The sequence below is a fragment of the Cetorhinus maximus genome, chromosome 19 (genome assembly GCF_964194155.1).
Source record: "Cetorhinus maximus chromosome 19, sCetMax3.hap1.1, whole genome shotgun sequence".
Classification (NCBI taxonomy): domain Eukaryota; kingdom Metazoa; phylum Chordata; class Chondrichthyes; order Lamniformes; family Cetorhinidae; genus Cetorhinus; species Cetorhinus maximus.
In genome coordinates this window covers 85,300,917-85,318,601 of record NC_135897.1, presented here as the reverse complement: position 1 = coordinate 85,318,601, position 17,685 = coordinate 85,300,917, and the positions used below count along the sequence as shown (strand labels likewise).

Below are 17,685 nucleotides of genomic sequence, written 5' to 3'. Positions count from 1 at the left end.
GTCATTTCAATTTTGCGCTCAGTGGGACCGCGCCCGCCAAACTGTCAACGGCCTATTAAGGCCATTAAGAAGGAAATTTACCCTATTAACAACGCAAGGTCGGCAAGGGGGGGGGCAGGCGAAGAGCCCAAGCGGCCTTCGTGTTTTCCTGGAAACCTCATCCACGGGTGAGATGCGGGTTTCCTGAAGGTTTTATAAAATTAATCAATACATTTTGTCTACTTCACAAACATGTCCCCGCTCATGTGACACTGTCACGAGGGGAAATGTTTAAATAATTTTTTAACTTTAATTTTTAAAAAGTTTTATTATCCGCTTAATCTCCCTGAGGCAAATTGCTGTGCTCTCTCGCACACAGGCGCGAAAGAGCGCAGGCCCCGACTCTCCATCCTCCCCACCCCCCCCCCCGCCCGCACGGGTAGCGCTGAGCGCTACCGGCCACGCATTACACTGGGCCGGCCTTAACTGGCCCACCCACATAAAATGGCGGCGCGCAGCCGATCGTGGGAGGTGATCGGCTTCACCCCCCACCCCCGCTCACTCCCGCCCAGCCCGCCCGCCATAGGTAAGATTCTACCCTTAGAAATGAAACCATTTCGGATGGCAGGGAGTGGAAGAGCTGGAACCGATTACTCCGTGTATTTACAAGCATCTATCAGTTAAATAGCAAACAGTGCACAGTTTTTTTGCTTTTATTTTAGTGAACCAGAGCATGATGTTCACATGCGATTCACAAAGAGTTAGTTCAGCCTCACAATCCAATGGGAATCATAACAATACGATGAATTGGTGCTCGGGAGCAATCATACTCAAGCTTGCACAGACATTGGGCCAAGTGCACTTTTCATATTTTCTCTCAAATTGTAAAATTGCCACAACTTCAGATACCATTGGATTCCACCAGAGGCCACTGTTCAACAAAACCAATGCAAATGGTGGGCACAGGGCCAAAAATGAAGCAGTAACAAAACACCTTTCTCAATTTTAACGCTTTGCGTTTGTCAAAGTGAGGACTCTTAGTGCTGAGGAATGGAATGATTTCACTGGCTCCCAGTGCCAGCAGCAAGAATTCCCAAATCTGTTATAAGCTTGCTCCAGATTGAAGCTTTTTTTTTATTTTGCCTCAACAAAGACCTCTAGGAAGACTATTTCCTCCAGTCCCAAGTTAAAAAAGACAAATTCCCTCGGGAGGGTACTTCACTCTATTAAAGGGTTAAAAAAAGAGTTGCTCAAAATGGAAACCAACACAACCTTTATTTTGCATTGGTTAAGGTGGGCTTTCTTTGTTCCTCCTTTGGCGGCCAAAGGAGTTTAATCAGACAGCTGTCTGGGTTCTCAGCTCTGGAGCCCCCTCCCTAAACATCCTCACCTCTCTAACTCCCATTCCCCCATATGTGTAAAACCTATCTCTTTAACCTAGCATTTGGTCACCTGTCTTGATGTCTCCATATTTGGCTCAGTTTCAATTTTTGCCCGAGATGCTGCTGTGGCGAGACTTGGGGTGTTTTACTATTAAAAGTATGTAGGCCATACATCCCAAAGACTGGCAGATTGTATCAAACAGCATGTCCCAACTGCTGTCCGCAACGGGCAGGGTACAGACCCTTCCTGCAAAACTCAAACAGAGTGTCCAACATTCAATGTGATTCCGTGATTGAACAATATTTGCTAAATTATCCTCAGTGTGCTAAGAATTACGCTGACAACCAATTTAAGATTGTTAGTTGGGCTCGCAGTGTGGCACATTTACGTGTACTGGAAGTTACATATGTTAATACAGAGAGCCCTGTTCTTTGCAGACAGAAAGAACATGTACATACACTGCGCCTGTTTCAGCTAAACAAACTAAGTGGCAGCCATTCGCTAACTCATTCCTCAGGGCAATGCCTTGACCAATCAGGGTCAAGCTGCTTGGTTTAAATTTCAAACAGTGCTTGGCAGTTAACTGTCAGTCACCATCACTGGTGCATTGTCCATGGCAACGCCACTTGCCAACCAAAATGTTACTTGCCAATCAATCAACACTCTCTTTACATGCAGTATAAATTGTTGTTTTCCCATTATATTGGTATTCTTGCGAGTTGTCCTGATGAGTACAAGACGAAAAGCTTAGACATGTCTCTTTTTACATCAATACTCCGATGTTATATAAATTCAAAATTGTTGTTGTATTGTAATTGACCAATTCCTATATCTTGTAATTGCTACATCAATAACTTGCAATTACTCAGCGCTTACCACCTGCAAGGCAACAACTAAAGACATCTTACCTTAAGGTAGAAAAAGAAATGTTGATGCCGAGCAGGAGAAAAGATTAACTGGAGAGCCAAAGGAATAATGGACAAATCAGATCTTGAGATAACTTTTCAAATATCATGCAGAACTGTTAAGTTAACATGTGTGGATATCAATAACAACTCATAATCAACTAATGCCTTTTGCAGAATGAAACATGCCAAAGAGTTTCAAAGGAGTTTAATCAGACAAAATTGGACACTGAGGAGATATCAGGGCAGTGACTAAAATCTTGGTTTTAAGGAGTGTCTTAAAGAAGGATTGAGAGGTGGAGAGGTTTAGAGAGGGAATTCCACAGGTCTGGGCTTAGGCAGCTGAAAACACGGCTGCCAATGGCGAAGTGATTAAAATTGGGTATGCCCAACAGGCCAGAATCGGAGGAGCACAGCAATCTTGGAGGGCTGTAGACAAAAAGATAAGATGGGTTATTTTCTGTGATGCCCTGATTGCTTGGCGTAATAACCCACTGGCACCCAGTATGTGGGCACGTGCAACAAAATTGTCAAGCGTGATGTTCGCCTTCAGCACTCGTGTTCTTCATTGGTGGAGTGTATCGTTTACCCATAATTGAACCCAGATGGTTTTCATTTCAATTGATTATGATGCTGATCAAGTCATGTGGGTTCCATAATGGGCGGATGATCCACTCTGTCCCATTACCGCACAGGCAGTGACGTTGAATGTTAGGAGGTATCCAAAGGTGGCTGACGCTGATTAAACCATAAGAATCTCACGTGTTTGAAATTGGACATGGGCAGGCAGAACGCAAAGCGGGCAGTATCATAACAGTCACGTGGTATCCTCCGGCCCAGAAGGCCTCAAAACTTCATAAGTTATGTGCATTGCCCAACTAATCCTCATCGTACATCTCAGAAAGTCTGGGCAGAATCTTCTGTTCGGCAAGCGGGGGCGGGCCCCACACGCCGACACGTAACATGACGCGCAGTGACAGCGGGCGTGCGTCCCAGCGTCACCGCGCGATATTCTGATCTCCTGCTCGGCGGGCATGCACCAGAGTTGGCTGCGCACCCGCCAAACTGTCAAAGGCCTGTTAAGGCCATTAATCAATTAATTGAAGTGCTTGTCAGGGCTGCCCACCCAACCTTAAGGTCGGCGGGGGGGGCGGGGAGTGGGGGGGCAGGCAAAGAGCCCAGGCGGCCTTCGCATTTTTCATGGAACCTCATCCACGGGTGGGATGAGGTTTTTTATGAAGGGTTTGTCAATTCAATGAAAGTTTTTATGAAAATTCATAAGCATGCCCCAGCTCATTGTGACAATGTCACATGAGGGGACACGTCTGAATAGTTTTATTTATTCATTTTTCACATCTGTGTGACTGAACTTAATCTCCCCGAGGCAACTCCGCGCCTCAGGGAGATTTCTGTGCTCTTTCGCGTGTATGCACGAGAAAGCACGGGCCTCGACTCTCCCTTCTCCGCCCCCCACCGACCGCACAGGTAGCGCTGAGCGCTTCCGGGTGTGCGTCACGCTGGGCGTGCCTTAATCGGCCCGCCCACGTAAAATGGCGGCACACAGCCGACCGCGGGCGGTTCCGCGCCCACCCGCTCCTGACTGGCCCGCCCGACGGGGAGAAAATTCTCCCCTGTATCTTTGTTGCCTTTAATTTATCTTCCATTGTCTGGCTTATATTCCAACTTTGGCACCCCTATCGTAATGTTGAACCGGTGAGGCAATTTACTAATCTCATTCTGTTTTCTGTAAGGATGTTCTTATCTCTAAAGAGCTCTGACATTTTTTGTGAAGGTACATTTTGCAAGTGTTGTGCACTTCCTGGTGTTTTGATCGCTTTCCCATCACAGATTATCTGGCTACCCGTAATCTAAAACCGGACTGATCAGTTTTTCAGGTATATCAATTCATAGCAGCCATTTGAGGGAAGGCCATGGAGTAAATCAGTGAATCTTCACCTCAACATTGACAGAAAACAGTATGAAGATGCCCTTCATACACACTGTAACACATTCCAATTTGAAAGAGAAGAATCTGCACAGCCTTTATCACAACACGGGGAATGTGAAATATTCTTTTTTTTTTAAATTTCCGTCACTGTTTTAAATCAATCATCAACTGTCAAGGCCAAAAGGCCCGAGATCTGAATCACTTATGATATTTCCTTTTGATGGAATTAATGCAAAATGCTACCCCCCTGACATGCCAAAGTGTATGACTTGCCCTTATGTTATGTACACGAGGAATTGAGCAGCCTGATATGCATTGCCATGGCATGTCTAAGTCTTGTAAGGAGCAGGAGTATGACTGGATAAAGAGTAACTTACCCCAAGTTACACCATCTCCTTCAGGTCGGCTTTGCTGCTCAGTGCAGGAGGCAATTTAGCCCTTCGAGCCTGATCCACCACTCTATTACATCAGGGCAGATCTCCCGATGGCCTTACCCTTCCCTATCTCTGCAAACTCCTCCAATCCCACAACCCTCTGAGCTTCCTGTGACCTCTAATCAGACGAGACAACCCAATGAACTTAAGCATATTACTAAGCAGAGGAAAAGAAACTAACAAGGATTCAAGGATTCCCTTAGTAACTGCAGGTGAAGAGGGAAGAGCCCAGTGCTGAATTCCCACTTGCCTGCGGGCAGGGGAAATGTGGCGTATCGAAGATTTTTCCTTGACGAGTCTCCTCTATATCTGGTCTCTTGTGCATTCGCAATCATGATTCTTCCACCCCTGGTGGCCATGCCTTCAGCTGACTAGGTCCCAAGCTCTGGAAGTCCTTCTCTGCACCTCTCTGCCTCTCTAACTCACATTCCTCCTCTAAAAGGCTCCTTAAAACTTACCTCTTTGACCAAGCTTTTGGTCATCTGATCTAATACCTCCTTATGTGGCTCTGTGTCATACTTAGTTTTATATTGCTCCTGTGAAAAGCTTTGGGATGTTTCATTGTGTTAAAGGTGCGATATAAATATAGGTTGTTGCCCGGTGTCTGCCGGCACTTTCGAGGCCTTCCATGCTTGGTGGTCACTGCGGGGACTGGGGTGTTTTATTGACCCTGTTAATCACATTTTGGTTTTGCAAGTTTCCTTTAAAATTTGTCTTTGTATTTTGCAGTTTCCCTAATTTAGGGTGGCGTTTATTTTATCCCTCATTTTGTTAATTGAGTTTATTTGGTTGACTCAAAAGAGTTTTAAGTATAAGTTGTTGTTGTCGTTACTGGAACTATACTTCCTCAGCTTTGCCCTATATCCATTGATATCCTTATTCATCAAACCTCGATCAATCTCAGTCTTAAAAAAATGTTAATTGTTCTTCCCAACAACCAGTTTTGGGTTTCAGAGTTCCAGATTCTCACTGGCCTTCGCGTGATAAGAGTGCTTCCTGGTTTCACTCCACCCTGGCCTCATTCCGTTTTTTGAGATTATGCCTCATGGTTCTGGATTCCCATACAAGAGGAAATTCATCTTCCACATCTAACCTATTGGATTCCTTTAGCGTGACAAACTGTTCCTCTTCCTACAACAACACAGCAGCCAAATATTGCAGATGCTGGAAACCTGAAAGAAAAAACAAGAAGTGCTGGAAATACTCAGCAGGTCAGGCAGCATCTGTGGAGAGAAAAAGAGTTAACGGATCAGGTCGATGACCTTTCGTCAGGACTGTCTGGGCGCGTTGCTGCTGCCTGAATCCAGCGGTTCTGCCCATTTTCAGCCAGGACCTCTGATCCTGGTTGAAGCTGAAACGAGCAATGGTCGATTCTCCAGAGAAAATCCTGTAGAAACATGCTCTGGGAGGATCCTTAGTCAAACAAAATGAACTTTATTTACACGAGAGCCTCCGTGGCTACTTGTACCTAGCCGGCACCTCTTGCAGCCATTTTGTTTCCCAGGGAACCCCTCCTTAGAATTTATTCCCCACCCCCCCCACCGGCACTAGCCACACATTGGTTGAGCAAATCACGTGACCCCCCCTACTCAGTCGGACTGATCTCAAAGTGACAGTCATCACAAATCCAATGGTCAAAATAAAAGACAGAGGACAAGAGAATATGCCTCCCTTTTAAATGACACTGGTGGTTGTCTCCAGGTAAGTTTTTTATAGGCCTGTCTTTTAACGATTGAGTGGGGGCTGGTGAGTGTATGAGTGAGCGGATAAGTCGGATCGAGTGGACAGTCAGGCCTAGAGGCCAAGGGGCTAATCCAACTCTCCAGCTGTAGAAAAGTCCTAATACAGAAGTTTTTGAGTCTGACCACTAGCTTCACTAACTTCACCTTAAACACATTTCACCAGTTCTCATAAAGCCACAAAATTAACCCGTACCTGTGCCTACTGTGCTGCCCGTGAAACTTTCCGAAATCCAGCGATTCTGCCCATTTTCAGCCAGGACCTCTCCGATCCTGGTTGAAGCTGAAAGGAGCCATGGTAGATTCTCCAGAGTAAATCCTGTAGAAACACGCGATAGGAGGACCCTTAGTCAAACAAAATGAACTTTATTTACACGAGAGCTTCCGTGGTTGCTTGTATCTACTGGAGGAGGAACAAACCCTTGGCAGCAACTCATGCTTTTTTTACACAAATCACAGCGGAGAGCAGAAAAGGTAAAGATGACCTTGGTTGAGATCATCGCGTCCTCCCAGCTGAGGTGAGAAAGCAGCATTTTGGAAACGACAGCTTACAAGTTGGGTCAGGCCGGGTCAGAAGTTCGGTTGGATCAGGTCAGGAGGTTAAATCAAAATACTGCGGATGCTGGAAATCTAGAATAAAAACAAAAATACCTGGAAAAACTCAGCAGGTCCGGCAGCATCTGCGGAGAGGGACACAGTCGACATTTCAAGTCCGCATGACCCTTCATCAGAACTGATGCAGTTTTGATGAAGGGTCATGCGGACTCGAAATGCCGATTGTGTCCCTCTCCGCAGATGCTGCCGGACCTGCTGAGTTTTTCCATGTCAGGAGGTAGTTGGTTCATGGAGGAGGTGTACTCAGGTCAAGGGTGTAGTCAGGTTTTGAGTGGGGAGTGGAGTTGGGTGAGAGTGTAGCCGGATTGGGGGATAGTCAAGTGGGGGTAGTTCAATCGGCTCGGGTGGGCAATCAAGTCAGGTCAAGTGGTCAGCCTGATTGGATTGGGTGGATAGCTGGATCAGGTCGGCGGGGCGGTAGTCGGGTCGGAGGGTAGTCGGGTGGGTTCGGGGAGACAGCCGTATCAAGTCGGGGGGTAGTTAGGTCAGGTGGGATTGGGGAGTAGTCTAGCTGGGGGATAGTCGGGTGGGGTCACGGGGGGGGGCAGTCGATTGGGTCAGGGAGTAGTCACTTGGGTCGGGAGATAGTTGGGTTGGGGAGTAGCTGGGTGGGGTCATGGGTGGGGCAGTCGAATTAGGTCAGGGGTAGTTAAGGTTGCATCAAGGAGGTATTCGGGTTGGGTCGGGGGGTATTCGGGTCGGGTTGGGGTAGACAGGCCAGGTCTGCGGGGGGGGCAGTTGGGTCGGGGGTAATCGGGTCGTGTCGGAGGTTAGTTCGATCGAGTCAGGGGATGGTTGGGTCGAGTCGAGGGGAGTGGGTAGTCGAGTCAGGTTGGAGGGTAATTGGGCCGGGTCAGAGGGTAGTCGGGTCGGGTCAGAGGGCAGTTGGATTGAGTCGGGGGTAGCCGGGTCGGGTTGGGCCGGGGCGTGGTCAGATCAAGTTGGGGCAGGTCGATGGAGTAGCTGGGTCGGGTCAAGGTGTAGTCGGGTCGGGTCGGGGTTGGTTCGGGTGAGTAGGGGTTAGTCAGGTCAGGACAGGTCTGGAGCGGTAGTCAGGTTGATCGGATGGACAGTTGGATCGGAGATTGCAGTGGGGTTGGGCATGTAGTCGGATGGTGGGGCAGTTGGGTCTGGTTAGGTGGGCAGTCGGATTGGTTTGGGATGGGTAATCGGGTCAGGTCGTTGGGGTAGTCAGCTGCGGGGGGTAATCAGTTTGGGTCGGTGGGGGTGATTGGGGGGGTCAGTAGTGCTGCTCTGTTCAGTTAATGGTGGTGCATCACTGAATTAGACCCGGTGTTAACCAGCACAATGTTTCCTGGGTAAGTCCCGTGTATCTGGCTCACATCTCTGAGCTCAGTGTCATAGACCTTTGCAGAAGGTTCCAGGTAGGAAATCAGCCCATCGGAAGTTTAAACTCCTCGGGCAATTTCAGCACGTGTGTGTGGGTCAGAACTTCTGTGGGGTCCTACGTGAATCTCCCAGCTTCAGTCCAGATTTCCACAATGGATACAGGAAGATTTGGGTCCTGGTCTACTTTTTGTCTCCTCATAGGATAATCCCCTCAGCCCATAAATCAATCTAGCGAACCTTTGTTGCACTCCCTCTAAGGCAAGAATAACTCTCTTTAGGTAAGGAGGCCTAAAATGAGCACAGTACTCTAGGCGTGGGCCGGGGTTTTCCGTGCCCGCCGACGTCGGCCGTGTTTGGTGGCGAGAGCGGACAATATGGCGAGAAGGCCAAAAATCGGTTTCACGACGTCTTGAAAACAGTTTGCGATTGTCCACTCAGCCCGCATTTCCTTCCATCAGACATTGGGAGCTTCATTGTAATGCATCAGCATATCATTATTAGACCAGCCCGCTGGACCCATCCCCCACCGCTGGATCGTCGCCCACATCGGCGGGAAAACACATCTACGTGTTTCACAACAGCATATGTAAGGCATGCACTTGGTGTCTGCACTTTGCTCAGGATTTCAAGGTTTGTTTGCCTACTTTGCTTCAGGCAGCGCTCACAGTCATCAGCGCCAGGCTTCACAGGCAGAACCACATCACTTTTAGGGGGGCTTACGGGCAGGTCTCTACCTCCCAGATAAACCGTATGTGGGTGGCTGTTCAATGGCTTCAGGGCTAGGGCTTGCTTGGGGAAGGGGGAGAAGTGGCCTCAGGCAAGGGAGCTGTACTGGGGAAGGGGGGGTATCCCAGGGTGTGTGTGAGGGAACATGTTGATCTGTGCAAGTAGCCTCAAGATGGTGAGAGCTGAGGAGGCCAGATGGACATGTGAGGGTATATGTGTGAGAATGGGTGGTGATGCCACTTGAGCTGGCAGTGAGTGAGATGCCAGTGAATGTGCGATGGGTTTGAGTGTGTGAGTTTTGAGTGATGAGATGGTTGCCTTACCCTGGCTGCACGGATGAGATCATTCATCCTCTATCTGCATTGGATGGCCAACCTCTTCTGTGCAGCATTGGCACTGATCACCACTGCCAGCGCCTACCAAGCCAGAGTGGTAACGTAGCTGCCCCGCTTGCGGCCAGAGTGGGGATAGATGACATCACAGCGGGCCTCAATGGCGTCCAAAAGGCACTCGAGAGCTGCAGCCTTCTTGCCTTTCGGGGCCATGTCTTCTTTGCTGCAGTCCTGGGCTGGAAGCACTGAGCGCGGCTGTACTTTAAATGTGATGCCTGGCATGATGAAGCGGCGAGGTGACGGCGTGACAGGTGAATCAGAGCCTGCCCGCCATGGTAACAGTGTGTATCCCTGGAATGCATAACTAATGCGGAGGGTTTGGGATGATACGGTATGAAATGCCGCCATTGCAGCTGATGGGTAAAGCATCATTTACCCGCCCGCTACCACACTTAGTGCAAATCTGGGGCAATCCCACCTATGGTCTCACTACAGCCTGCGTGTACAATTGAAGTAAGACCTCTTTCCAACTATAGTCCAATCCCTTTGTAATAAAAGCGAAAGTAGGTTAGAAAAACCACCCACACTCTTACTGTTTTCAGAGGGGTTACAGTGTTTTAGGGAGTTTCTGGTCTGGGTCTGTGCCTAGACTAGGCATGAACAATTACCAGGAAGCCTTCAGGTCAGTTCTTAGGAAAAAGAAGTTGGAAGAACAGCACAAAGCTTTTCACTTCATTGGCAGCCATTCCACCACCTTAAACATTCACTCCCTCCACCACCAACGCACAGTGGCAGCAGTGTGTACCATCTACACTGCAACAACTCACTAAGGCTCTTTCAACAGCACCTTCCAAACCCACAACCTCTGCCACCTAGAAGGACAAGGGCAGCAGACACATGGTAACACCACCACCTGCAAGGTCCCCACTAAATCACACCCCATCCTGACTCTGAAATATATCACCGCCCCTTCACTGTCGCTGGGTCAAAATCCTGGAACTCCCTCCCTAACAGCACTATGGACATACTTACACCACAGGAACTTCAGTGATTCAACATGGCAGCTGACCACCACCTTCTCAAGGGCAGTTAGGGATTGGCAACAAATTCTGGCCTAGCCAGCGATGCCCACATCCGGTGCACAAATTTAAAAAGAATAAATAAACAAACAAACAAACATCAAGTGAAAGAGCTAAGTTATAGAAATCTTTATGAACTTGGAGTCGGTAGCCAGTCACATAGAATTACATTAAATTCATTTGGCAGAAACTACCCCTTCAGCTCAACTAGTATAAGCTGTTGTCTATGTTCCACACAAACCCCCTCCTACACTGCTTCATCTAACCTGATCACTGCACCCTCTGTTCCTCATTGTTTCATGTGTTTATCTCACTTCCATGAAAAAAATGCATTTATTTTTTTTTAAAAATAGTGGCCTTTGCTTCTTTTCAGCACAAGAGAACAGAGGGTAGCACCACCAACTGGAAAGTTGTGATGCCACCTCTGGGTACAATGGTTAAAACAACTGAACAAGCAGCATGCCAACTAGCATTCACATCCTGGCAGAGTTCAGCTCATTCAGGCTTTTTTTTAACCATGAGCATCAGGCCCACCAAGACCACAACAAAGGTGACAGCTTGGCGTAGATTAGGTCAATGCACAGTTCTTCCTTTCAGCTCAAGGGTACAGAATCGATTAAGTGCAGACATGGGGAAACCCCATGCTTGTAAAAGATCCTACTTGAGATGAGTTGGACTAACCTCAGGAGAGATTCTCAAGGATAAGTATCCGCAGCACAAAATTTCCCAACAAATTTGACACCAGTTAGGTGTGAAGGAATGTTCTAGTCACTGCCTAATTGGAATGAGATTGGTGGTGCACTCAGGAAGTCCAAGTTGCTGTGGCAACGTACACTGTTACATGCATGTTGGAGTCTGGAGCTGCGGATCATGATGGTGGAGGCTCCAACACATAGCTGACCAGGAATCTCTCCCACTCTTACCGCCCACCGCTGGTGTGTGTGGGAAGGATTTGATACTCAACCTGCTTGGTTGCATTGTGAACACACCTTCCTTGACCATCAAGTCCCAGGGTGGGACTCAAACCCAGGGCTGCTGGCTCAGAGGCAGGGTTGCTACCCAGCGTGCCTATCGAGGGTTGAGATTTCACAACTTCAATTGCTTCTTTCTGGGCCTCCAAGGTTGAGCGGGACTGCAGGAAAATAAATCAAAACATTAATAAGACCCCTGTAAGATGAAATACAAACTCTAAACAGCTGCAGTGAGTTTAACAGTGTAAATCCAGGAATGTGACACACAATGGGGAGGTTGACGGTGAGACAATAATTTTTACCATTTTTGTAAGGTTAGCGGCGGAGAAGCACAATTCACCTGACAACTTGCTGTGGATTAGAACTCACAACATCTCTTTTCCTCGCCCCAAAGAGCTTCCTTATTTCACTTGAATGGCTGAGCTCCAAATGTACACATGCCCCTTTCTTCTTCTGCATTTCAATACGAGAGGAATTGGTAACTCTGCATCTTCCCTATCAAATTTCTTTCTCATTTTGAACACCTCAACCTTTCTGAACTCAAAAACAAATTTAATTCATTGATGTCTATTGTCTTCTGTTCCCTAGTTCCAAACTCAGCTCCCTCGATACTGGCTCTTCCCGCCCTGGCTACTGTCAGAGGCTGAACAAGTCTATTCACAGCCTTGGTGTCATATTTGACCCCAACATGAGCTTCTGAGCAGCCATCCAGGCCATCACCAAAGGCATCTAACACCCGACTTCGCCCTGCCTCAGCTCATCCATTGCTGAAATATTTTTTCATGCCTACATTATCTCTAGACTTGACTATTCCAATTCACTATTGGCTGTCTTCCATACTTTAGCGTTCACAAAAGTGACATCATCCAGGCCTCTGCTGCCCTTGTCCTTACTCACACAAAGTTCCATTCCACTATTACCCATGGGCTTGCTCATCTACATTGGCTCCCAGTCAAGAAATGTGACCTGGCCACTCCGTCTCTGTAACTCCTTCAATCCCACAACCCTTCCCTGAAAAATTTATTCATTCATGTCATGGGATGTGGGTGTCATTGGCGAGGCCAGCATTTGTGGCTCATCCCCAACTGCCCTTGAACTGAGTGGCATACTACCATTGGTGTGGGCCTGGAGTCATGTGTAAGCCAGACCAGATAAGGATGGCAGATTTCTTCCCTAAAGGGCATCAGCGAACCAGATGGATTTTCGTGACAATTAATTCATTACCGAGACTAGCTTTCAATGCCACTTTTTATTAAAGGTGGGATTTGAACCTGTGTCTCCAGAGCATTAGCCTGGCATTATCCATCCAGTGACATTACCTCTACAACCACCATCTCCCCCTTCAAGATACCTGTGCTCCTCTAATTCTGGCTTTTTGAGGTTCCCTGGTGTTAATTGCTCCAACACTGCTGGCCATGCGTCCTGCTGTCTAGGCCCTAAGCTCTGGAACTCCCTCTCTAAACCGTTCTAACTCTCTACCTCTCTTTCCTCCTTTAAGACACTCCATGGGAACTGTTTCTTTAAGCAATATTTTGGCCATCTGCCCTAATATTGCGTAATGTGGCTTGGCATCAAATTTTGCTTTCTAACATTCCTCCCGAGCGCCTCAGGACATTGTATTACTTTAAAGATACTACATAAATACCCGTTCTTGCTGTTATCTAGTTTTGATCAATCAATGTCTGACACATGCAAAACCCCCATCACCAGTCATAAAATTCTGCCAACCAAGTTATTGACAAATCCAGGTAAGTGTTTTTAGTCCACCTGATACTGAGTGCACAACCTCTTCCAGAGGGACAAGTGCAACCTTGCCTAAACTCAGCATTTGGGGAAAGGCTGTCAAGAGGCTTAGAGATCCCAATCCACCCCAAACGAGGCCATGGAACTGAAGTTTAACCAGTTAAACCACACAGATATCAACCATGGCTCGGTTGGTAGCACTCTTGCCTCTGGGTCAGAAGATGGGGGTTAAAGCCCTGCTCTAGAGGCTTGTAAACAAAATATGGACTGACACTCCAGTGCACCCAATTCAATTCACTGCGCCAGTGAAGGCACTGGATACTGCAATGGCTATGGGCCCTGACAATATTCCGGCAATAGTACTAAAGGCTTGTGCTCCAGAACTTGCTGCACCCCTAGCCAAGTTGTTCCAGTACAACTACAACACTGGCATCTACCCGGCTATGTGGAAAATTGCCCAGGTATGTCCTGTACACAAAAAGCAGGACAAATCCAACCTGGCCAATTACTGCCCCATCAGTACACTCTCCATCATCACTAAAGTAATGGAAGGGGTCATCAAGCGGCACTTGCTGAGCAATAACCTGCTCACTGAAGCCCAGTTTGGGTTCTGCCAGGGCCACTCGGCTCCTGACCTCATTACAGCCTTGGTTCAAACATGGACAAAGAGCTGAACTCACAAGGTGAGGTGAGAGTGCCTGCCCTTGACATCAAGCATTTGACAGATTGTGGCATCAAGGAGCCCAAGCAAAACTGGAGTCAATGGGAATCAGGGGGAAAACTCTGCTGGTTGGAGTCAAACCTAGCACAAAGAAAGATGGTTGTGGCTGTTGGAGGTCAATCATCTCAGCTCCAGGATATCACTGCAGGAGTTCCTCAGGGTAGTGTCCTCGGCCCAACCATCTTCAGCTGCTTCATCAATGACCTTCCTTCCACCATAAGGTCAGAAGTGGGGATGTTCGCTGACGATTGTATGATATTCAGCACCATTCACGACTTCTCAGATACTGAAGCAGTCTATGTCCAAATGCAGCAAGACCTGGACAATATCCAGGCTTGGGCTGACAAGTGGCAAGTAACATTCATGCCACACAAGTGTCAGGCAATGACCATCTCCAACAAGAGAGATTCTAACCATCGCCCCTTGATGTTCAATGGCATTACCATCACTGAATCCCCCACTATCTATATCCTAGGGATTACCATTGACCAGAAATTGAACTGGACTAGCCATATAAATACTGTGGCTACAAGAACAGGTCAAAGGCTAGGAATTGTGTGACAAGTAACTCATCTCCTGACTCTCCAAGGCCTGCCCACCATCTACAAGACACAAGTCAGGAGTGTGATGGAATACTCCCCACTTGCCTGGATGAGTGCAGCTCCCACAATACTCAAGAAGCTTGACACCATCCAGGACAAAGCAGCCCGCTTGATTGGCATCACATCCACAAACGTTCACTCCCTCCACCACCAACACACAGAGAGCAGTGTGTACCATCTACAAGACACACTGCAGGAATTCACAAAGGCTCCTTAGATGGCACCTTCCAAACTCACGACCACTACCATCTAGAAGGACAAGGGCAGCAGATAAATGGGAACACCATCACCTGCAAGTTCCCCTCCGAGTCACTCAGCATCCTGACTTGGAAATATATCGCCATTCCTTCACTGCCGCTGGGTCAAAATCCTGGAACTCCCTTCCTAACAGCACTGTGGGTGTACCTACACCACATGGACTGCAGCGGTTCAAGTAAGCAGCTCACCACCACCACCTTCTCAAGGGCAATTAGGGATGGGCAATAAATGCTGGCCCAGCCAGCGAAGCCCACATCCCATGAATGAATTTTTAAAAAGCCGAGAGAGTGCTGCACTGTCAGAGTTGCTGACGTTTGAATGAGATGTTACGCTGGTGTTCAGTCTGCCCTCTCAGGCGGATGTAAAAGATCCCATAGCACTATTACCACAAAGGAGCTCACCTGGTGTCCTGGACAATATTTATCTCTCAAACAATGTCACTTAAACAGGTTTTCAGGTCATTATCATATTGTTGTTTGTGGACCTTGCTCAAAATTGTTCAAATGTGTTTCCTACATTATAGCTGTGGCAATACTTCAAAAGCTGTGAAGCGCTTTGGACATCCTGAGTTTGCGAAAGGTGTTATATAAATGCAAATTCTTCTTTCTTAGCAGCAATGCCAGTGACAACGATGTCAATCACTAAACTTTTAGGGAACCATAGCCTCTGCTCCTGTGTTAGTTCGCTGGAATAAATGGGAGAAAGGAAAAAAAACTGAGCAGTAACTGCCAACAGCAAACGATTCAATTCTCAATCACTTTGCACGTTTTTCCCCCATCTCTTTGTCAGCAGAAAGCTGTCATTTCACCGAACTGAATCTGGTTCCCTTCTACTTTTCAGAATGCAAAGTCTACGTCACATCCTTCCAGTTTATGAAACCAGGAGATTGTGAATATCGAGGACAAGAGCATCATACCTAAAGTCGGGCACAGTGGGCGCGGTGTGGTCTACCCACTCACTATACATTTTCAACCTCACAGCTTCTGACTTAGTGGGGGAATCCACATCCCAATATGGTAAGATAACACATTTGACATATTCCAGCTTCTGCACTTTACTACCTGTATCATATAGAAGAATTAACTCTTTCAATATGCATCTTTCCAATTTAATAAAGGTTTCAAATCACAAGATAGATATGAATGGGGAAAGGCATTCAGCCTGTTCAATCACATCCATCTATTTCCATTACCACTGGACTTAATCCTCTGCTACATCATTGATGCAACTGTTGAGTAATAAGTCTTCTCCCAATCACAGGAAAAATCCTGACAAGGATCCTCTCAGACCTTCTACTAGACGTCCTTGTGGTCCTCCCGGAATCACAGTGAGCTTTCAGGGCTAACCATGGGACAGGCAATATTGTTTTTATAGTAAGACAATTAGAATAAAAGTGCAGAGAGCAACATCGGCATCTATATATGCTGTTCCAGAAGACATTCAATAAGGTGCCACATCAAAGGTTATTGTGGAAGATAAAAGCTCATGGGATAGAACTAACATATTAGCATGGATAGAAGATTGGCTGGCTGGCAGAAAACAGAGAGTATGCATAAATGGGTCTTTTTCTGATTGGCAGGATGTGATGAGTGGAGACCCACAGGCATCTGTGCTGGGACCTCATCTTTTTACAATTTATTTCAATGACTTAGATGAGGGGAGTGAAGGCATAAATAGCTAAATTTGCAGATGGCACAAAGATAGATAGGGAAGTATGTTGTGAAGAGGACATAAGGAGGTTGCAGACGGAAATAGGTAGGCTGAGTGATTGGGCAAAAATCTGGCAGATGGAGTATAATGTGGGAAAATGAGAAGTTGTTCACTTTGGGCAGGAAGAATAAAAAAGAAGAGTATTACTTAAACAAAGAATGGCTGCAGAATTCCGAGCTGCAGAGGGATCTCGGTGCCCTAGTGCATGAGTCACAAAAAGTTAGTATGCAGGTGAAGCAATTAATTAAGAAGGTTAATGGAATGCTATCCTTTATTACAAGAGGAATTGAACATAAAAGTAAGGATGTTATGCTTCAGTTATACAGGCCATTGGTGAGACCACAGCTTGAATATTGTGTGCGGTTGTGGTCTCCTTATTTAAGGAAGGATGTAAATGTGTTGGAGATGATTCAGAGGGGGTTTACCAGATTGATACCTGGAATGAGTGGGTTGTCTTATGAGGAAAGGTTGGACAGGTTGGGTTTGTTTCCACTAGAGTTTAGAAGAGTGAGGGGTGACTTGATTGAAGTGTATAAGATCCTGAATGGTCTTGACAAGGTGGACATGGAAAGGATGTTTCCTCTTGTGGGTGAGTCCAGAATTAGGGGGGCACAGTTTTAAAATTAGAGGTCACCCTAATAGGACAGAGATGAGGAGAATTTTTTTTCTCTCTGAGGGTTGTGCAACTTTGGAATTCTCTGCATCAGAAGGTAGTGGAGGCGGAGTCACTGAATATTTTTAAGGCCGAGTTAGATTGATTCCTTTGCCTAACAAGAATCTAAGGTTTTCAGGGGCAGATGGGGATGTGGAATTTGAAACACAAACAAATCAGCCATGATCTTATTGAATGGTGGAGCAGGCTCGAGGGGCTGAATGGCCTACTTCTGCTCCTATTTCGTATGTTTGTATGTTCGTATGTACATAGACTTAATTAAAGTTTTTCACCATGTGAGTTGAACTGGTCTATGGCATTTGCTCTCCAAGCTTGTCCAAACAAATTTATCAAAATCCCATGCCTGCTGCATGATGGCATAGTTGGATGTGTTGGTGTTTGTGCTGAGATGTCTGATGCCTTTGCAGCAAACAGTGGAGTAAAGCAATGATGCGTCAAGGCTCCTAACTCTTCAATCCCCTTCAAGGGCAATTAAGGATGGGCAATAAATGCTGGCCTAGCCAGCGACGCACACATC

At 46.9% G+C, this 17,685-nt stretch overlaps 1 protein-coding gene across 4 annotated transcripts in view; it reads left to right on the top strand.

The window, feature by feature from the left end:
* LOC144694000 (succinate receptor 1-like) overlaps nucleotides 1-17,685 on the top strand; it is a 156,063-nt gene that overhangs the window by 125,958 nt on the left and 12,420 nt on the right. For all 4 annotated transcript variants that reach the window (XM_078564291.1, XM_078564290.1, XM_078564288.1 and 1 more), the window contains one exon: nucleotides 15,626-15,801. In XM_078564291.1, coding sequence (XP_078420417.1) covers nucleotides 15,799-15,801 — 3 coding nt within the window. In that variant the 5' untranslated portion in view covers nucleotides 15,626-15,798. The remainder of the gene's footprint in view (nucleotides 1-15,625; nucleotides 15,802-17,685) is intronic.